The sequence below is a fragment of the Ambystoma mexicanum genome, chromosome 7p (genome assembly GCF_040938575.1).
Source record: "Ambystoma mexicanum isolate Mex_15411 chromosome 7p, UKY_AmexF1_1, whole genome shotgun sequence".
Lineage (NCBI taxonomy): Eukaryota > Metazoa > Chordata > Amphibia > Caudata > Ambystomatidae > Ambystoma > Ambystoma mexicanum.
The window spans coordinates 202,594,167-202,616,869 of NC_090939.1; the positions used below are offsets into that span (position 1 = coordinate 202,594,167).

General features: G+C 45.4%; 1 protein-coding gene across 3 annotated transcripts in view; it reads left to right on the top strand.

Annotated features, from left to right (window-relative positions):
• Positions 1-22,703, top strand: part of BRWD1 (bromodomain and WD repeat domain containing 1) — a 3,236,587-nt gene that overhangs the window by 918,841 nt on the left and 2,295,043 nt on the right. For all 3 annotated transcript variants that reach the window (XM_069636064.1, XM_069636066.1, XM_069636065.1), the window contains exon 17: positions 22,439-22,664. In XM_069636064.1, the coding sequence (XP_069492165.1) occupies positions 22,439-22,664 (226 nt within the window). The remainder of the gene's footprint in view (positions 1-22,438; positions 22,665-22,703) is intronic.

The following is a 22,703-nucleotide window of genomic DNA, read 5'->3' on the forward strand; positions in this document are numbered from 1 at the left end:
TCATCCATGACGCAGTCGTCCACGGAACACACTCCACATTCGTCAACGAATCCCTCGTCGACTGGAAAATGTCAGTCGTCGACGACGAATCCCTCGTCGACTGGAAAATGTCAGTCGTCGACGACGAATCCCTCGTCGACTGGAAAATGTCAGTCGTCGACGGGAAAATCTCAGTCGACAGCGAAGCCTTCGTCGACGGGAATAACACCATCCATAACGCCTTCAGAGGCACCGCAAATTTCGGCAGTTACAGAAGAATTACTGCCTCTCACTCTTGAAGCTCCTGTCATTACAAGCAATATCATTGAGAAGAATACTGTAACTGAACCTCTGGTGCAGCGATTTTCACCTTTGGGGCACATGGCAGAACTTCCGGATATAATTCTTCAGGAAGAATTCTCTGATGCGGAAGTGGTGGAAGAGTCCATCGGTCCCTTACCGAAACAATACAGCCCTCCTTGGCACCCGTCCACGGGAGAATCCGAATATCCTCATGACCCGGTGCTCAGGTTATCCGTGCAGAGGATTGTAGAAGAATTTTACAAACGGCAAAGGGAGAAGCAAGTTCCGATTAATCCCATTCCTAGAGAGTCATCCCCGATTCCAGGCACATCGGGTTGCTCTCCTTACAGGAGTAGACCGCAAAAACGGATGAGATCACCTGCTCGAAGACCGAGGAGCAGCACCCACAGTGCTTCACCTACAAGAGTCCCGTCACCACAGTCATCGCACAGACCGCGATCTCCGGACGTAGATCCCACCATGGTACCATCCACCATCTCGGTATCGGACTGGCAGGAGGATCCTTTTGGTGAATTTTCGGAACCAGAAGAAGGAGAAATAACTCAGGAGCCAGACGCACACAGTGATTGGGATGACTACGTCGTCGAGAAGCCCAGGAGGAGAGACTCGCCGGGCAAGGCCTCACCACCGGATGATCTCGTTTCTTTCCACACCATAATGGGTAAAGCCGCAGAACTGTTTAAAATTCAGGTTTCTTCGGAGGAAAGGCAATCCGTGCTCTATGAGCACAGGGACAAACGAAGGAGGACAGTGACCACAATTCCCCTCCTCGATACCATCTGGGATTCCGGATCCAAGATCCTATCTACGCCCTTATCGACTCCGGCGTTGGTGTCCAGGCCAGAAAAGAAATATAAAGCTCCGGATTCGGCACCGCTTTGTTTAAGGGGTCATATGAAACCGGACTCAGTTATTACAGTGGCGGCCAGAAAGAAACTCGCCAACCCCTCCTCACCTTTGTCGGCACAACCGGATAAGGACGGACGCAAATTGGAAGCCATGGGCAGGAAAGTATCATCTTCTGCATCACTTACAATCAGAGCGGGTAAGGCACTGGCCATGACCGCACGATTCGATCGCGAGCTTTGGCTCCGCATGTCTAACTTGGCGAAACAATTACCACCGGAGCTCCAGGAGGAGGCAAAATCCATTATCGCGGATGGTGAAGCAACATCGGATCAAATGATCGACGCGGCAGTTGATGTGGCCGAATCAGGCTTCAGGCAGATGGCGCACGGTACAGTGCTCAGAAGGCAGGCCTGGATGAAGGCTACTAACTTTAGACCTGAAGTTCAGGCGCAGATACTGGACATGCCATTTGACGGTCAAGATCTCTTTGGGAAAAAGATAGACGACCATTTGAAAGCAATCAAGACACTGACACAGCCAGAGCCATCAGTTCTTTAAAGGACAAAAGTAAGGACCATCGGTCTTTTCGTCCCTTTAGAGGTTCATCTTCCAAATTCAGGGGATACAGTCGTTCCTCCTCCTATGGTCAAAAAGCACAAGGCGGCACGTACCAAGGCAATAAATCAGTCATCCAACAGATACGCCCATAGAGGCAGACGTGGCTCCGCCCAAGGGAAGTCGCAGGGCAAGCAGAACTGACGACCAATCTCCCCCCCCCCCCTTCGCCACGCCCCGGTGGGGGGAAGGTTGAGCCAGTTTTTCCAGCGCTGGCGGTCAATTACATCGGACAAATGGGTGTTACAGGTGATCCGAAAGGGTCACACCTTGGAATTTCTGGACCAACCTCCTTCCCTGCCTCCAATTCCCCGCGGAGTACATATGCTAAGACAGGTCATGTCCGAAGTGAAAAAACTGCTCCAGAAGGCAGCAGTAGAACCAGTACCCTATTCTCAGAGGGGAAAAGGTTTCTACTCCCGATTCTTCCTGGTCAGAAAGAAAAACGGTCAATGGAGGCCCATCTTGGACCTGAGGGCTCTCAACAAGTACATCAAGCGCATAACTTTCAAGATGGTAGCTCTACAAGGGGTGCTACCTTGGTTAAACAAGCACAACTTCTTGGCCACTTTAGACTTGGAGGATGCTTATTTCCACATCCCGATCCATCCAGCACACAGGCAGTTCCTCAGGTTCACAGTAGGAGGGCTCCACTTTCAGTTTCAAGTGCTTCCGTTCGGCCTAAAATCGGCGCCAAGAGTTTTCACGAAATGCCTGGCACCGGTAGCGGCAAGTCTCAGGAGAGCAGGAACGGACGTTTTTCCATACCTGGACGATTGGCTGATAAAGGCAAGTTCAGCTGCAAAGGCTCGTTCGGCAGTGTCAAGGACGGTCAACCTCCTAAAAGAGTTAGGTTTCTCCATCAACCAGACGACGTCCTGCCTCGTCCCCAGCAAGGTAGCTCTCTTCCTGGGAGCCGAGCTAGACTCCAGCATTCCCAGAGTGAGACCATCCACAGAGAGAATAGCAGCGATTCTACGCTTAACTTCGAACTTCCTACAGAAAGAGACCACATCTGTGCGCTCTTACAAATCCCTATTGGGCATGATGTCATCATGCATATTCCTCATACCGAACTGCAGGCTTCGCATGAGGCCGGTTCAGGAAGCTCTGGCCCACCAATGGAAACAAGCTTTCGGATGCTGGGAAGACATTGTCCAGATTCCATCGACGTTGCACAAGGCCCTTCGATGGTGGAACGCTCCGAGGAATCTTCTACAGGGAATGCCGTTTCAAGCACCGACATCGACCCTCCTGCTGCGGACGGACGCTTCCTTATCAGGCTGGGGCGCTCATCTTGCGGACCTCCAAACCAAGGGATCTTGGTCGGCACAAGAGTCCCAACTCCACATCAACGTGTTGGAGCTCAGGGCCGTAAGGTTGGCGCTGAAAGCCTTCCTACCGGTTATAGCTGGTCAAGTTCTTACAGTCCAGACAGACAACACGACCTCCATGCACTATACAAACAAGTAGGGAGGCACGAGGTCTCAGATTCTGTCGCAAGAAGCCCAACAGCTATGGGCATGGGCCTTGCGCTACGGGATACAGATCAGGGCAGAGCACCTTCCAGGAGTGGACAATGTCCTAGCGGACAGATTAAGCAGAGAATACACAGCGTCACACGAGTGGGAGTTGGACGACAGAGAAACCCGACGGATATTTGCCTTATGGGGCCATCCGCAGATCGACCTTTTTGCCACCAGGAACAACAAAAAATGCAAGAGATTTGCGTCAAGATACCCCGAGCACCAATCGCTGGGAGACGCGTTCTCAGTGGATTGGTCAGGGAAGCTCCTCTACGCCTTCCCACCCATTCCCCTCATTTCGAGGGTACTTCGCAGGGTGAAAGAACAGGATTGTTCCTTGATTCTTATTGCACCCGATTGGGCACGGCAAGTCTGGTACCCGACGCTGAGACATCTATCCTGCAAAACCCCGATTCGTCTCAAATCACATCAATATCTACTGACACAACAGAACCACAAGGTCCTCCACCACGACCCGAGGAGCCTGTCCCTCAAAGCATGGTTCCTGAGCAGCGTAAACTGATGCACCTAAAGTTACCATCAGAATGCTGGGATATCATCAGGGCCGCTAGAGCCCCGTCCACGCAACTCACCTACACCAGAAAATGGACCAGGTTTTCCAAATGGTGCGAGACCTCTGCGATCGATCCCCTCACGGCCTCGGTTGACCAAATTCTGCCTTACTTGTTGCACCTGGCTAAATCAGGGCTCTCACTGTCCTCTATCAAGGTCCATCTGTCAGCCATAGCGGCCTACACAGTAACTGCTGAGACGCAAGCCTTACTCTTCTTACCAGCGATCAAGATCTTCCTGAAAGAACTGATGCGTACTTATCCGCCTACACCAGTTCCGGACTGGAGCCTCAACACCGTCTTAACGGCCCTCATGCAACCTCCCTTCGAGCCCATACATAGATGCGATATGAAATTCTTGTCCTGGAAGACATCCTTCCTGGTAGCCATCACATCGGCCAGAAGGATCAGTGAGTTGCAAGCTTTGTCTTCGGTACCTCCTTTTACCTTGTTCCAGAAGGACCGCGTCATTTTAAGGCCTCACCCGAAGTTCCTCCCAAAGGTACTTTCGGAGATGTCGTTCACTGAGCGCATTGTTTTACCAACCTTCTTCCAGAATCACGCTTCGGAAGCGGAAAGGACATTACACTCTCTAGACGTGTCTAGGGTGTTGAAGTTTTACTTGCAAAGAACCAAGGAGTTCCGCTCCTCAAACCGGCTATTCATTTCCTTCTCTGGCCGTACCAAGGGCCAACTTATATCCAAACAAAGCCTGGCACGCTGGGTATCGTCCTGCATCACCCACTGTCATCAGTTGAAAGGCGACCCTTTAACTAGACTGCCGTCTGCGCACTCCACCAGAGGAAGGGCGGCGTCAACAGCATTCCACGCAGGGGTGGCCTTGAAAGACATATGCAGAGCTGCCACGTGGAGCACTCTGCATACTTTCGCGAAACACTACTGCCTGACTGAAGATACCAACAAAGAAACTGCAGTTGGACAGGCAGTGCTCCGCCATCTCTTTGTATAAGGTAGGACCAGCCTCCTTTCCCACCTTTCCCGAAGTATGTAACCGTTGTGTTGCTGCATGGTAAAGGTTTGATCAGAAATATGTTTTTCTGTAATTATGCATATCTGTTTATAATGGTGGCATGTTTTAACTGCTTGGTATTCTATTCAAGCATCTGAATCTATGAAAGATCCAATGCTGGAGAAGTCTTAGTTACTTACCTGTAACTGTATTTCTCCAGCATTGGTATCTTTCATAGATTCACATGCGCCCGCCCGCCTCCCCTGAGAGGCTGCTCCTATGCTCGGCATCCATCATACTGTAATCTCTATGGTTCAAAATCTGAAGATGGCTGCCGGGGGCGGAGCTTAAGCCCTGCCACCTCATTGGCTGGGGCCATAAGGACCAAAGTGAGGTGGAGGGACTACACAATGAAGTGGCTCATAGGCTATAATGGGCTATGTACATGCACTGCTAGGTGGCAGTGTATGTATATATATATTATATATATATATTTAAAAAAAATTAATTATTATTATTTAATTTATCACCGAGGATTCCCAGTCTGACGACGGGGAATATTCAAGCATGTGAATCTATGAAAGATACCAATGCTGGAGAAATACAGTTACAGGTAAGTAACTAAGACATATATAATAGTAACTGTGTTTAGAGTGATTTACCATAATAGTACTGGAGTATTTCAATAAGTGTGTTTTTAAATAAATAATTATATACCTTGATACCAAAGGCTCTGGTCAGAGTTTGCTTGTGCTATTGTATCTGAGTGCCTATTGTGTATACTTTGCATACTGCCTAACTCTTCTTGAGGGAAGTCTGAATGTTCAGCCACAGCTACCAGGTAAATCTGGGTGGTACAGACTGCTACCAAGTGGGTTTACTGCCAACACCTGTAGTCCTAAATCTTTTGCAGTGGTCCCCAAGGGAACTGCACAGGTTTCTGCCTAACACCCCTAACTCCATAGGGTTTAATTGGCGTAAAGTCCTTGCCCTCTCCCTTCCTTACCTGACTGTGATTGATGGAGTTCTGGTCAAGGATCCTTCCCTGTACTTCCCCTAAGGTGGGTGCTTTGAGACCCTTACAAACTGCTGGTTGGCTTTGCCACACTTGCTCATACTCTTAAAAAGACTCCTAGCCCTGTGAGGATTACTGCAGAAGGACTTGTGAGAGTAGGCCCCTTCTTTTCTAGCTGTAAGTTTTTGTATGGTTTTTCTAATTTCTTTATTTTCTACACATTAGTTCCCTAATGTTGATTACTCACTGGGTTCTTTTTATTCACTTGATTTTCTAACTTTTATTATTAAGAGTGTTCTGTGTGTGCTCAGCGCTTAGCGCTTACACCCTCCTAAATCTAGGCTCTGCTGCACAGTCACACCAGCCAGATAGTTTGGCTAGACATGAGGCCTCATTCAAGTGTGGTGGTCCGGAAACAAGGTGTTAGGCAAGATTGTATGTAGTACCCTGTGGAAGACGGCACCAGCATTATCCTCTTGGCAATAGTTAACCCAACCCTTGGGATAAGCATGTACTACACAAGTTGGTAGAGTGACTGAGCAGTTGGCATATCTCAAGAGGGGTCAATGTGAGCTGTAGGATTGTAACACAGAGATTCACAGTGACCGTTATACAAATAAACACTTATACACAAGGTTTCTTGATTAAACAATTATTAATTTAACAGTTGAATAAGCCTTCTTTAGAACGGAGCAAATATCTGTAACACACAAATACTTCAAAATACACAATCTGTTTCTTTAAATTAGTAGATACCCATTTGGGATGACATAAAGACAATCTGGGGTGACTTAAATAACTAGGACACTGCGGAGATTGATATATCACTGGCACATTTAGAGAAATACTGAGGTTGGTGTCAAAAGAGGAAGATGAGGGAATAAAACAATGGTTAACAAATATTCTTAAACAGGTAAGTTCTTTTTTAACCTTCCAGTGCAAAGTAAATTAACCCTTTCCCATCTACACAAGTTATCTAATGTGTGACTTTTGTTGAGGGATAGTTAAAGCACAAAGTCAGAGGTAAGAAGAGTCTTTCAGGGAGGCAGGACAGCTATGTTGTTGAACAAAAGTCTAGGTGAGCTGAATCACTTCTTGCAGGTAGGTAAAAAGTCTTGCACAATGTTTTAGAAGTCTTTGTAGAAAAAGAAATCGCTGTAGGGCCACAAGCTAGGAGGCTTGTCGGGGGCAAAGCTGCAAGCAACTCTGCAAAAGCAAGCAAGACAAGTCTCTTTGTCCAGTAGTGAGAGCTAGAGTCTACACAACAAGTGTTAAGTATCTCTTGGTTTATAGTACCTTTGTTCTGAAGAAATTGGCTCCAGCTGGCTTCTGTTCCAGTTGTTCCTGGGACTCAGTTTTGGGGACAAGAGGGAGGACGTCCGGGGACTCCTGGACTATGACTGTCTGTCTTCCCTCATCGCTGACTGTTATCCAGGAGTGGTATGCCGCCAATGACCTCTGCCTTAATGCCATTAAGACTGAGATTCTACTCATCGCACACCCACTCCCTCCTTCCCCGCAGCTCTCTGGCCGGCCTCTCTTGGCCCTCTTCCTGCTCCCACCTACAAGACGAAAAACCTTGGGGTCATCTTCGACTCCACACTCTCCTTCTCTCCTCACATCTCAGACGTCTCTAAGAAATCCCACTAACAGCTGCGCCTCCTCAGAGGTATTCTTCCTTTCCTCTCCTTCCCCCAGAAGCTCACTGTCTCCAGAGCCCTGGTTCTCTCTAAGCTGGACTACTGCAACAGTCTCTATCCTAATCTGCCTGCCTCTATTCTCCGCCCTCTGCAACTTATCCAAAACAGGACTGCGAGACTTGTCGTTGGCCTCAAGCCCAGGGATCGCATCTCTCCAGGACTGAAATCTCTGCACTGGTTCCCAGTGGCTGCAAGGATTAAGTTCAAAACCCTCTGCATTGTCCACAAGGCCTTCTGGGGCCGCAATACCTTCAACTCTCTTCCCAAACACCTTCCTTCCCGGGCTCTTCGCTCATCTGCCTCCAACTCCCTCAGAGTCAGTCGCTTCTTCAAGCAATTAGTGGGTGGTCGAGCTCTCTCTTCAGCAGGGGCCTCCCTCTCGAACAGCCTTCCTGCCTCCCTAAAACTAGAGGAGAACCATCTCCGGTTCCGGAAACAACTCAGAACCTTCCTCTTTGCTTCTGCTTTCTCTGCCTCTCTCCCCTTCTGAAATAACTGGCTGAAACTGCACTGGTTACCTGGCCACCCTTTCTGATCTTGGGTCCAGGCCAAGTCCCGCTTTTGCACACTGCCCCTGCCCTCCTGGCAACCCACGGCACCTGTGGACTGTTTTCTGTATCCCTACAGTCCTCTACCAGCACTTACTTCTGCTCTAATCCTGCACTTGCCACCATCTGGCCGCCTTTATTTATCTTATTTATTTGTCTATCCCTTGCACTGCACTTTTCCTCTCTCCCTTCCCCCAGGCACTTGCCCTTTCTCCCTACCCATGCACTTGTGCGATCTGAATGATACCTGGCCTAGTAGGATCGTTGTCTGTTTCCCCTCCCTTGCCTCGTCGCGCCCTGAAACACTTGAGTATGGGCGCATTATAAATGTCATGTCATATATCGCTATGGTTTTAAGGTCGATGGGAGTAATGGCCAAACTTCCGATGAGCAGCACTTTGCGGTTTCAGCTTCTCGTGAATAGCACCACCTCGGTTCTCGGCTACCTTATGTGCTTCCCTTGGATCTGGGGTCCAGCACTCTGTTAAGGTGACTCGGGCTCAGTCAGTCCTGATTCATGGGAGTCCGGAGGATCTTCCTGGAGCTCGTGCCCGACTTAAAAACGAGACACTTGATTCTGGTGTTCCTCTACCTGGCAATCCGTTCCTACAGCAGCAATGGAAGTACAGCCAGCTCCGAGAGGATGTCCAGAGTAGTTCGCGTTGGGTTCGATTGGTCCCACCAACCCAAGGGAAGAAGTCCTCCTCTGCAGGGATTCTCTAGTTACGAGAAATTCGGAGCTTCGGCACTGCAGCAGGGCTTCACCGGGCAAACCAACGGTCCAGGAGTTGCAGCAGGCGTCTCTTCCAAGTTCTTCTTCGGATTCCTTCGTCGAGTAGTCGACTCTACTTTCCAAGCAAAAGACCTCGCCTTTTATGCAGGTTTCTCCCATTCATTCGCAGCCTAGCTGTCACTCACACAGCAGGGTGGCTGTCCTACAAGGACAGCCAGCCGACAATCACTTTTGTGTGCATTCCTGTAACCAAGGGGATTAAGCACAGGGAACCTCCCTCCCTCACTTCCTTCCCTGCCAGACAAGCTGGAGCCAGAGACTGGCTTCAGCAGTGAACCCTGCCAAAGGCAAAACGTGCAAAGGGACCAAACCTGGTTTGGCGCACAGTGTAAATCTCAAGGACATTTCCAACAAGATATGGTGAAAAAAAGACTGGCCATTTTGACAAAATGGGCACCCATGGGTGCTTTACTGCAGCTGCAATTGCAGCTCGCTGTAGAAACACACAATGGTAGGAAAAAGTAAACCACTGCCACCAGCCATTAATTGTAGAAATGGTAACATCAAAATGTTACATGAGAAACAAGACAAAGGGGATACTAAGTAACCCCTGCAGAACCCTATTGTAAGATAGTGTGTCCTGGGAAAGTTACAAATGTGAGTAAAGTCAATGTCACTTCACTGCTCTTGGAAACTGTAGTTTAACCAAGAGAAGGGATTTTTTTTTATTATTTGAATTTAATTGACTTACAAATTTTTTACAAAATTTGTAGATTGTTTTTCAGCTCTTTTATCCGCTAAATCATACAGCCCATCTCGATGTTTGTCTTTGCCCTTAAGAATTTCTAAAAGCCTAATTCGTCTTGTACAACCAGTTCTCTGATCTATCGTGCCCCCTCCATTGCACCCATAGTGATGTTTTGGTTGGTCTGCGGACTCGAAATTGTTTTTTTTAGTGTGTGTATATTTTTCACGTTTTTTGATTGACTTTAGGAGGCCTTTATTTACTTTCATACGTTATGCCGGGTTGATTCAGGTTGCAGTTGTAGGAGGGTAGATCGTATCATGGACAACAGCGGCTATAACCCATAATGTCTTTTCTCCACCTATCAGAGCTTTCCAGCGGTCCTTGCCATCCATCGTCCTGTAATTATTCATCAACGGGGTTAAGTACTTTCCTCTTGTTTCTCTCAACCCTCTGCAGTATATCAAGAGGTGCCTGATGGTTTCAATCTCGTTCTTGGGTGCACAGAATCGGCAAGTGTTGTTTGCTGATTTGCCACGGATTCCGTTTATCTAATTCGTTTTTATCAGGTTCAGACTCATTCTCATAAAGGTTGCTTTATGTGATCTGTCAGGAAATATTAGTAGATATCTTCGTAGTTGGTTTAACTTGGTTCCGCTTGCTGGTAGTTCTCGACAATTTACTGGCTGCAGCAGTGTCGAGCGTGTTGATCCAGTCTTGCTCGAGGAGTCTTCTCTTAACTCTCATAGGGTTTGAGAATAGGTTGTCTTCAGAGCATTCTAACTCGTCTAGGTTCTTTTTCCGGTCATTCCTTCACTTGGATAATGTTGTGTTAGTCACTGAAAAACTCTTTGTGCAGGATTCTAAAGATGGGTGGACGAAATGATAATGAGATCTTTCGGAACAGAGCCAGGCTATTCCATTCGACAATTGCAGATAGTGATGACGTGCTGAGTTCTCTGCAAATTAGTACTGTTGCTGCTGAATTTGGCAGATTGAAGATTTTACACCAGAATGTTCCTTCCAGTTTGAGCCATAATTTTGTGCGAATGTCGGGCATGGCCTCCGCTCTGTATATTAGGGCTGGAATAACCTTTTCCCCTGTAAAAGTTAATGACCGCGACCATGGAAAATCGTCTCTATTTTCTGTCCATGAGTCTCGCCTGAGTAGCCAGTGTTTTTACTTTTGATATTGGCGCTTCTTGCACCGGCATCTCGATAAGGCTGTTAAAATTGACGCTAAGATATTTAAACGTTGTCACCTCTTCTATCTTGGTAGACCCCAGTTGCCATTTGAATACGTTTTTGCGTTTTCTTCCTTAATGGAGGGCCGTTATTTTAGTCTTCTCCTGATTTATCTCAAGGTGGTTTAGCTGTTGTACGTATTGTTTGTGCCTTCCCTGTCTCACACGTGCAAGAAAATAAAACAGACACTCCCCGGACAGGGTATAAGGCAAAAGAGAGCAGGCTGCGAGAGTTCAAGGAAAAGTTTATCTAGATCTCTGAGAGTGCTCTGACGCGGTTAACGTTACATCACATTATACAGGCACATTGTCATATCTAACATATGATGCTACGTTGGACCCGGATTGGTCAGCCAGGGTGGTGTCTTAGGTGGGGGCATCATTTCTTCCTCCTGGTTGGTTGCTTGGTTGGCGGGATGATGGACGTCAGATATCTGTGCTCCGAATGGGTGAAGGGCAGATCGCCGTGAAGCAGAGTGGTCACTATCTAAGCTAATGAATACATTCTAAATAATGCATGCACTAAATAATGGTTGATCAAAAGATACTCAGTAGTTTATCATGTCATTATACAAATCACACAGGTGTCTATATCATCTATAATATTTGGGTTATACAGGTCACAGGTTTAAGAGTCTTGACCACTATAATACTCTCATTGAACTGTGGGGTTAGTCTCAGAAGAAACTCAGGTATGTGGCATTTGTTAGTATTGGGCACGATATACCGCAGTAGGGGGTCTAACGTTAGTTGGGCGCCTGTTCGGTGGGCCTCATAGCATGGTCAGCGGTTTGGCACATGAAAGGAATATCTTGCAGGGACAAAGGGTCAGAATGGCAGTAAGTTTCCATTGGCGAGGGTGCGGGGGCAAGTACACGTTTGTGAAGATGAACGAGTTATGTGCTTGGTTCATGCTGGTTCACATGCAGGACAGTGATCTCAGAGGAAGACTGATGTGATGCATTTATTAGTTGTTGCAAATACCTCCGGCTTCAGCGTGAGAATGGAGCCGTTGAGTTTTTCCAGTCACAGTGGGGACAAGGGTGGGGGCCGTGTGCTCTGAGCCTTGCTGCTGCGGGGAAAGGGAGAGAAGCATTTCATACTATCGCAGTGAGGCCTGGTCACCAAGATGGAGTCGAAAGGGGGTACAAAAATGGATGCCCTGTGTCCTGCTCAGTGGTCCCATCTACGCGAATGTCAACGAAAGTTAAATTTGCATAAGGGCAAGGGGCGAATCCACCACTGGAGGCACTTAGTCCAAGCTCTGTACTGAGAAGTGAAGGCAGAGAGGGGCCTACTTGCCCCTCGCTCCCACACAGTATCTCTGGAGACTATCCAACTGGCGTTGCAGGCCGATTTCCGTCTGGTCAATCAAAATGTCGTCAGCGTACAGTAGTCTCGTAACCTTCGTGTTACCAATTGTCGGAGGAAAGGATCTGGTGAGCGGTTAACATTTTGGGATGTCCGAGTTGTTAAAATTATATATTGCCTGCGATAAGGGACATCCCTGCTTTAGCCCTCTCGAAGTAGGTATTGGTGATGTTAATAAGCCAGCTCGGTTTAGTCTCACTCTTATTGTGGTCTCGGAATGTAGTGCGACCAAGGGCTCCATTATGTCTTCTGGACAATCCCACTCAGATAATTTTTGCCACAGTAGTTCTCTGTTGACCCGGTCAAAAGCCTGGACCAGGTCCACAAATGCTATACATAACTTTTTCCCATTTTGGTTGGTTTGGGCCGTGAGGATACTTAGCATGATGTTCGCAGAGGTTCCCACATTTTAATGATTCCCGTTTGAATTGGGTGCAGCCAATCATTTTCCGTTGTCCAAATTGAGAATTTTGCCAAAATTCGCGTGCCATAGATTTTCACTATCACGTCTAACAGCGCGATAGGCCTGTAATTTCTAGGATTGTCCTTATTTCCTTTTTTGAAAATCGGCACTATCGTCGCTGTCTTCCGTGATGATGGTATTAGGCATTGTTGGGATACTTTTCTGAAGAAAGTATGGATAAAGAAAGCCCATTTGTCCGGATGGAACTTAAGCATTTGGTTGGTCAGACCATCTGGACCTGGGGCTCTTGATGCGTTCAGGTTCTGGATTTCTTTAGAATGTCTTCAATCTCATATTCAAAGCTCCATTCTGTGTTAGCTTTTGATGTCAAGGGCACAATGTTATTTGCGCCCTTAAGAAGCTCTGAGAAATGGGCTGTCTAGGTGGCCTCGTTGGCATAGTTTTGTTGGGACTCAGGTGATGCAGATGTAGTTTGCTTAATCAATGTCTGAAAGTCCTTGGACTTTCTTTTACTTAGGACCTTAAGCTTTTGTTCTGAGTCCTGCTGATCCTGCTGATCCAGTGTTGTTCTACTAGCTACCCAGTCTTTATAGATTTTAAAGGCGGCTTTTGCTTGTGTTTGCAGGTTCTCATTTCGACTTTGTGGCTACTCTTTTAATTCATCTAAATTCCCTTTGTTTGTCGACTAAGTTTATCGTAGGTGTGTCGGGCTTGGTGGTATTTTTTATCACCACCAGTGTTTCACACAAGGGTAATCCAAGAGTTGATTATAATCCACAACTCGGTTTACCGTATTATGACCATTCACATCGGTCTTCACGGTGTAGTCGACCATTAAGGTCTGAATGTCTTTACTCTTAAGTCGTAGACGATTACTGCTGCTGTTTTGTTCAACCACCATTCTCATTCTTTGTGCTGATGGTTTTGTGCCGGTCGTCGGCACTGCAGCTAGAAGGTTATGATCACTGTTGTGTGTCCTGATGATCTGAAATATTTTAATGTATTGATGAAGCTCTCTCGATGCATACATGCAATCAATATTTGCTGACTAATCGCCTCTTTCCCAAGTTGGTATTTTAGATTTTGGATTTAGGGCAGTCGTTTTCAGTACAAACATCTCGGAGCTCATCAGTGATGGCCATAAATTCCCTCTTTTCTTGCGTGGTGTTAGGTCTTTGGCTTCTATACCTTGATGCTTTGTTTGGGCAGGTAGCGTTCAAGTGTGGGATATTTTGACCCATTTCAATGTGCCCCACTGCACCACTTCACAAATGGTCAAAGAAAAAGCCTAAAATGGATGCGCTGACTCCTGTGTGCTCAAAATTCTTCAAAACTGCGTTCGGGTCACAACCAGAATAAAGCTGCACACCCTGCCACACCGTCGGTGGGGGGGGGGGTGTGAAAACAGAGTTTTCGCTGCAGGAGCATGCCATTGGGCTTTGCCACATTCAACATGGAGCAAAGCAGCAGAATTGTGCTGAAAACCGAAAATGCCTTTTAAAATGTTAGCTTTGCAACCTTCAAAAGTGCTGTTTTTGGCACTAGATTCATTATGTCCATTGAGATTAAAAAGGGTACTGAAATGTCAGGATCATCCAGTGTGGCTCAGAGGAACCGGGCCCCATTGACTGACGGCAGTTATGAAATGTATCTAAGGAAGAAGCAGCCAAGGAGCATTGGTTTTCATTTCCACTGAAAAACACGGTTAAAATTGCAACATGTAACAGAATCAGATGAGCAGACAGAAACTACAAACAAATGCTGAATACATGTATCCAGACTGCAAACAATCTCAGCATTGAAGGGAAGAACTGGTGTATGTATTACATAGGAAAATCGGATTTAAAAGAACTCGGTTTACTGTGTGTTTCCATGAAGAAAGTGCAAAATCGCCTGTTTTGAAAGCCTGTTTTTGTTGAGTCCTAATTCTTTAAGACATGTCAAAGGATTGCTAATGTAAAAATCCCCCTATAAACTGTGTTCATTTTATATGTTTAATGGAAGATTTAGGGAAACTTGGTTAAAACCCAGTCTTGAGTAAATAACTATTTTTTAAAAAAAATTATTCTGTCTTGACGATCCTCAGCCTGGGAAGGATTGACACTTAACTGCTGGCAGGAAAGGACTAATTGCTGCTGGGATGCCTCGCATACTCAAGACAAAGGACTCAGACATTCGCCTGTGGCCCAGGCAGAGACAATAGAGAGCTTGGACACTCATCCCTCCAGGGGAGGGGCAGGGTGCAGAGAGATGCTTCTCTTTGAATTTCAAAGGACTGGCCATTTGCTCACACTTGGGAAGTAAGAAACCTCTGATTTTGCGTTTAAATTGCTTATTTTGCCACAGAACTTCATGACATTTAACTTGGCAGCAAAAATAAGTAAAGGAATGAAAAGTACATACATTGAAATCTGACTTTGATAGACATTTGAAGACTTGATAGGATTTCTTACTGCATAAGGAACTGAAGTTATGAAAAAGGACTAATTGTGCAGAGACTATTAATGCTGCAAATCTAATATTGTGTACCCATGTTCTAGGGGTGATTGCACATATATATACCGAATTAGGAATTGTTAGGCCAAACCTTTATGATTAAAATTGACAAAATTCCACAGAAAGGCAAATCCAGGTTCTACCGACTTGGGAGTTGGATGTAAATGTAACCCACAAAATATGTAATGTATATGTCTGATTTTATTAGAGGGCATAATTATATAAATATGTATTTGTGTGAAAGTTGCATTTTGGTCCTAATAACTATGGGAGGTTCCCAAGTCGCATCATAAAATATGACAACCCTTTCTGTCATCCAACCAGCAAAAAGCAAGGCGGAAACTGTGCCTTTGACCAGTCACAGCATTGTGGGTGTGGGTTGTAAGTCTGCCCCTAGCATAATCTGAGTGATGTCATTTGGCAGGATAAATAAGGGAACCTCGCGACACAAAGATTCCTGACTCCATCTTGATTTCCGTGTGGCGCCTTGTTCCTGAATTCTTCATCTTGTACCTGATTCCATATTTCTTTACCAAGCCAAGGCCTCAGCATTGCTGAACTCTTCTTCAGCTAAGCCCAAGTCCTGAAACCATCCCAAAACTTAAGGGAAATAATTCTGATCCAGTCTGGCTTGCTTCCATTCATGCTTGCCTGCTGAAACTTGCCATCCTGCTGATCTACAGTGTCCAGTAACCAGAAGGGCCAATCCAATCTAGTCTGAGGTGCCAGTCCAATTGACCAGAACCGCCCAGCTGACCTATCCCGCCAGAGGTGCCTTGCTGTTCTTAGACCCGATCCGTGATGACCAGAACCTGACGGTCCAAAATCTTAAAATAAAGTGGACTGTAAGTATCAATAGGACTCATAGTGAACCATAGCATATATTGGGCTATCCCATCTTTAATTTAAGAACCTATAATATTGTCAGAACCATTCTTGCCGCTCTGTCTGTGATTCCGAGTGTTCGCACCGACCTTCTCATTTTTGTTTACTAGACCATAAGCCATTAGTGATTTTGAGTAACTAAAGTAATTCCCAGAAAGAATGGGGTATCCACCATGTGAAGGCTTACAAGCGGCCGTGCATAACTGTGGAGATGAACAGGTGGCATTCTCTTTTTCTTAGCTGTTAATAAAGTTTAAGTAAAATCAACCTGTCATTTTAAAACGGATTTTCTGCTATTCTTTGTTCTATTTTTCTCAAAACACCTCTCATTCATACTTGCATAACTTCCTCAAATTAATAGCTAGACTTAATTTCAACCCTGACTTAAACCTAAGACCTTAGCTACATCCCTACACAAGAACAGTATATTTGACCCGTTTTTCTTAAAAATCGCATAGGGAAATTTAGGCGGGAATTCGGAATTTTGCGAAAGTTTTACACATATTTTCCCATTCAAAGTATTTCCGAACTTCCATTCTGATTCAAAGTGTGTACTGTTGCTCCTATTATAGCTTATGTTTGTTAGGATCTTTTCAGTCTTGCTCCCATAGAGATTTATATCAATTTAAGGATTTTTGCACACTTTTCATTGTTTCACACAGCCATTTTCAAATGTCATTTTAAAAAGTGTAAAATTTCCCAAAACTTTTTTCTCTCTTGTTTGGGGAGGGAAGATTGTATTCAAACCCTGTACACTGTTCTCCATTCCTGAATACCTGCTGCTTACTTACATCTTTGTGGAATTGCTTCTTTGTGAGTGGAGAAATTTGCAGGGGGAAATCTTAATTTAAGAGCTATCTTTTCAACACGCCAAAAGTGTTCCTTTCTAGATTTTATATTCTGTGTTGCTAAAAAGTGAATTCACCTGCATTACTTACTTTCCTATTTGTATTGTCGCCACATTGGTGATTGCTGCCCCATATATTAAAACTTGTGTTTGATTTGAATTTTAAATAAATAAATATTACCTTTACCAACCAGCCTTATTCCTGGTCCATTGTGACCTGGGGGTATTTTGAGAAGGTGTGAGATATGAATCGAATATCACTCAGAATATTGAACCTATAGACACAATAAATATTTAATTTGTGCATTGCATGCTAGGCTGGGACCCGGGTGTATTGCCCGATTGAAATCCTTAACACAAGTGTCTGCAAATAAACATGTAATCTACGTTGGTTGATGTGAGTGCATCGTCGATTGTGGCAGTGTCAATGAAACTGGAGTTCGAAATCACCTGTGGGTTCCAGTAGCAGTTGATGATAACCACACTATTCATTTTACAATCCTTTGTTAACAAAGGCCTGGTTGTCCAGTTGACTAAAAAGGCAAGAATGATGAGTCCGAGAAGAGCACTTTCAGAACCGACATTCCCGATCCTGGACCAAGGGCTATCAAGAGGCCTGAGGTCGGCGGCCTTTAGGGCCTCTTGAAGCCAGCACAATCGTCACATCATAGCCATCCAGTTATGGGTTTTTTTTTCAGCCATGGCTCCTGGAGACAAATTTAAATCGTAGGCTCCTAAGTTGGCATCACTTGGGGAGGTTATATGGCTGAACCCCCTTGTGTTCCATGAGGCGATAGTTCATTCTTTGGCTTTGTGATTTGTGTGGCCTGCGCATGGCGCCAATGTGTTTTCTTGGTGTGGTATTAAGGATGGATATGCTTTATGTGATTTCTCTAGGGCCTTTGCGACCCACATCCAATTTTCTGCTGGTTCCTTCTCAGAGTTCAGAGCTAGTCCTGGGTCTGTAGCTGTTTTTTGGTTATCCTCTGTTGGGTTTAAAGGTAACCGTTAGGGCCACCGTTGGTCCGCGCGGGATTCTACCCACACCCAATGGGTCCTTTTATATTGCTTTGTTTGGTTTTCTTCACTCACTTAGTTTTTGTTCCGTTGGTGTATCGACTAATTCTTTTGCACGTACTTTTCGCTCTTTTGCTAAGGTGTTGTCCTTGTTTTTATATAATTGCACTGTTTTTGACTCGACTACTGGAGTCAAATCAAAGCCGAGGGTGCGAAGACTGTCTGTTGCCTCTGTTAACATTCTTTTGACCACGGACGACGTGATGTGCAGGTATACACTGTCAGTTTTATGATTCTCTCCGAATTCCACGATTTTAATATCTTCTTTGATAATTTGGCATAGATTCGGCATGCAGTGTAATAGCTGCAAGATTGTCTTCCTATTCAGGATCAGTTTATCCTTTTTGCCTAGGACTCTTTCCAGTTTGAAAGCTCTGTCGCTTCGTTGACTTGTTTTAGAGTCCTGGGTTCTTTTGCTATATGCTGTTTTTTCATGGTTATTCGTCCAATTCTCGATTCTTAGTGGTCTGCGGTCACTCTTTAGCTTTGTTTTTTCAGTAGATTTATCTCTGTGGTATCTGAGGGGTCCGTCATCCCTTCTCCTGTTTCTAAGTAGGTTTTCTCGGCTGGGTGAACGACTTTTGGTGGATTCTAATGTGTAGTTCAAATCTTTACGTGGTTTAACTGTTTTCTGTTCTTCCTGTGATACAAGCGCATGTTTTTGTTTGGGGATTCTTTCTCTTTTTTCAAATTAAGTTAAAAATCCTAAAGAGCTCTGGGCGTCTTTGTTTCTGGTTTTCTTCTGTTGTCGCCTTTAAGATGGTGTAGAGATCTTGTTGACTTATTAGAACCGTAGGGAGGTCTGATTCAGAGTTCTCGAAGGAGTATTGGGATAGGTCCATTAGATTAGCTGATGGGTCTTCTTCCTCTGGAATTGACAGTGTTATGATTCTGGCCGGCTCGGAGATCTCAGGACTTACAAGTGGAGATTGCCCTAATTTCCTCAGGCCCGTTTTTAAGTTCTTGGCAATGGTTGCAGAGGTTTACAAACCTCCTGGCCGTTTTTTGATCTAACTTTCCCAACCTCTTTTTTTTCATTTGTTGGTTCGTAGACTTTTTGATTACTTCTCCAAAGTTGTCAATTTTAGGATGTTCGAAAATCGGATATTATTTAATAGACTTATCCTGTCTAGTTTTCTATTGAGAAACTCACCTGTTTTAGGTCGACACAACTGTTGGACCTTTTTCAGGATTTTTCTTTGTCCTGGTTGGAGATTGATTTGTCTGCTTCATCATTAACTGAGGTGTGTTCACTTGCTGGTATCTCTTGGGTTTTTTGTGATGTTTCTTGACTTGACTGCTTCAATGATTCGGATGTTAAGTCAATTTGGTCAATTGACTTTGCACGAGCACCCTCTCGCATATTGTTCTCTGATGATCTTTCAGGGTCGGTCGCCTGGGTTCCCTGAGTGACTTTGGTTCCTTGTTAAGGATCCTGAGACTACTTTTTCTCCATCGCTGTTACGTATCCTTCCAGGAACACCAACTTGGTATCCATCGTGGCTATAATAGTTCTATGGTCCTTCAGGTTTCTTTGATGGGTTCGTAGAGTTTCGAGAACGGTGCTAGTGCAATTGTTACTGTGGACATAATTGATAGTTCAGATTTTCTTGTAAAATCGTTTTTTTGATCTGCAAGTTTGTTTGAGGACCTAGTTGTTTCTCCCACAGCAGTACGCAGTGTCTCAGCAGAGTCAAAGACCAGTTCCGTCCCTGATCTCTCAAGGATCCCTGTGGGGTCTCGGTAGTTGTCTCCCACCACCCAGTTTAATTCATGTCAAATCCTGTTTGGATCTGATTGGTCATGTGTTTTTGGATGGACTGACGTCAGGGTTGAATATATGTTTAGACCCCGCCGCTGGTTCGTGGTTTTGATCCTGGTAAATATTCTCAAGAATGATGGATTATGTTACCGATTGTGGAGAAGGCTCCAAATACGAACGTATGCTTCATGGCAGAAATACACCCGGTTTCCCGTACAAACAAGGATACATTGCTTTCTACAGAACTAGAAAATGAATTGGAAGCCATCAAAGACGAGGGGGTAGGTGGGAATCCTGCCCACAGCTCACCTAGAGGCCCCTCGGAGGCAAATCTCATTGCACAAACTTTAGGAGAGGCCAACACCAATGCTGGTAATAGAGCAAAAGCCAGCCACCCTGAATCTTCAGATGACCGAAGTGGTAATGATCCCACTTTGCCGTTTCCATTTAAACAGGTAAGTGGAGTAAAAAATCTCACGCATCGATGAAGAAACACACCGCAGCCCACCCAAAATACAAGATTCAGCTTCGGGAGAAAGTGAGCTGCAAGAAGACAAAAACAACCAGTGCCCTACCTTTAAGAAAGGAGTAAAAGAGGCAGACTCCACGAATCAGTTAAAATAAAACCCAAAGATCTCCACCTGAAAAGGGAGCTCCAGTGACGATCAAAGAACCTTCAGGAAAATTATAGTCAAAAGGCGCTTCCTCTCTGTGAATTTAGCAAATTCTTCCTGAAACAGAAATTACCATCGAAGCAAAACAACAAAAAAAAAGTCACTACATGAAATTTCGGATGCAGAGCTCCTCGAAGGCACTATAGACCACCTGGCCACAAAGATCGTACTTTAGCACTACCTTCCTTAAATGACGAACTGAGTAACCTAAACAGCCCAGGACAAGCCCCCCTCTTATAATCATCATAATAAGGGGCCCATGGCTAAAGCGTCTCCATCAGCAACATCAAAAACTGTCAACGGCCCGAGAAACAACAGCACATCAAGATGTGGCGAACACACACACACAAGTAACCCAGCGATAGGAATGGTCCTCAGGCCGCACATGCCCTTTCTAATGAAGGACCATGCCCAAGGACCCAAGATGCTTGGGAAAAAGACCAATCTATAAGGCCACACCCAGGATCTACTGTGAAAACCGACCCCAGGTACTGTGAGCAAATGTCAGGGTTCCTAAGAGAAACGAAACCTGCAGCAGGCGCAGTTGGAGTCACAGCCGTGAATAGAGAAAGAGTCCCAAAAACTACTTGCAAACATCGGTAACATAATCCATCATTCTCGAATATTTACCAGGATCAAAACCAGGAACCAGCGGTGGGGTCTAAACATATATTCAACCCCGACGTCAGTCCACCCAAAAACACATGACCAATCATATCCAAACAGGATTTGACGTGAATTAAACTGGGTGGTGGGAGACAACTGCCGAGACCCCACAGGGATCTTTGAGAGATCAGGGACGGAACTGGTCTTTGACTCTGCTGAGACACTGCGTACTGCGGTGGGAGAAACAAGTAGGTCCTCGACTTTGCAGTGCGCTCCTTCTTCTTCCCTCCGTCTGTTGCTTCGAAGCAGGCAGCCTTATTCCATGCTGTTCGTGCGGGGGAGCTGGACCAGGGGCTGCGGGCTGCAAGGACTGCAACTCTGCGGCCGCTCCGCGGTCAAGGGGAGTTTTTAAATGAGAAGGTATTTAAAATTTTGGGAAATCTGAGAGCCTTCCCTTTGCCACTGCACTAAAGGTGCTGCATGACACAATGTAAAAGAGGATGCCTATGGTTTATGTCCGACTCAAAAACCAAAAGAAAGTGTTCAAATTAAAGAAACATACATGAGAGAGTGGGGAAAACGGTCTCACTCTCTCCAGGTTAGACATTAAGTCCTAAAGTGCAGCAAAAGTGCTGGCGGTCTCTAAGGTAGAAGGGAATGAGCACGTTTCTGAGAATTATGCCGAACACAATCATGCTGGTAAGTTTACCGGCACCCTTGTTTCCGGATCGCCACACTATGAGTCTGCTTGCAGGGATCGTTGCGCTCGGCAGGGTCAAACCTGCCGGACGTATTTGGTGTTTCCCGGTCAGTGGCAACCCGCTGGTGGCACAGGCGTGTTACTGCTGACCTCAGAATCGGGCCACAGTGTCTTTTTCTGTCCACAGGACTGATTCTGAAATCCATCTCAACACCCCCTCATGCCACAGCCTGGCTCCCACCACTCATAACTTAATGTAATGAATGCCTGTTGGTTTATTTCACCTGAGATTTGATCATTGACTTTTATTGACACCTGTACCACGGGATGTTTCATTCCAATATTTGCATGCTCTCAGCATGCCTCCTTGAAGTGAATTGTGAAAAATCTTGCTTGACATCACAGGAACCTCACATGTGATGGCACATAAACCTTCAGGAACAACTTGTGAAACGTACTTGCATTCCTCATCTTCTTATACTTGTTCTGAGTTCCTACATACCAAGTTTGGTTGCCTTTTCCCATAATCAGGGTCTTATTCCAGATGTTAAGGTTTATAAACGTTTTCGAAGGCTGCTCATTCAGCTATAAGGTGGCACGGCTATTACAAATGTGAATCTATGCACTGATACCAAGCTGCAACACTTTGGTATTTATAAGTAAATACTTGTTAGTCATTCAGCAATGTATGCAAGCACTCATTTCTAACATCTGCTATGTAAAGAATTACATTTTTATGATGTGTATTTTTAAAAATGCATTACATATCATTCTAGATTCCAGAACAGATGTTTTTCCACACTGACTACAGACCACTTATTCGAGATGCCAACAACTATGTCCTTGATGAACAGACCCAACAGGCTCCTCATCTGATGCCTCCACCGTTTCTGGTTGATGTTGATGGAAACCCTCACCCAACTAAATATCAGCGGTTGGTTCCAGGTCGCGAGAATTGTACAGATGAACACCTAATTCCTCAGCTGGGTTATGTTGCCACTAGTAAGAATGTTTTACAGCAATGCATACATAATGTTGGTA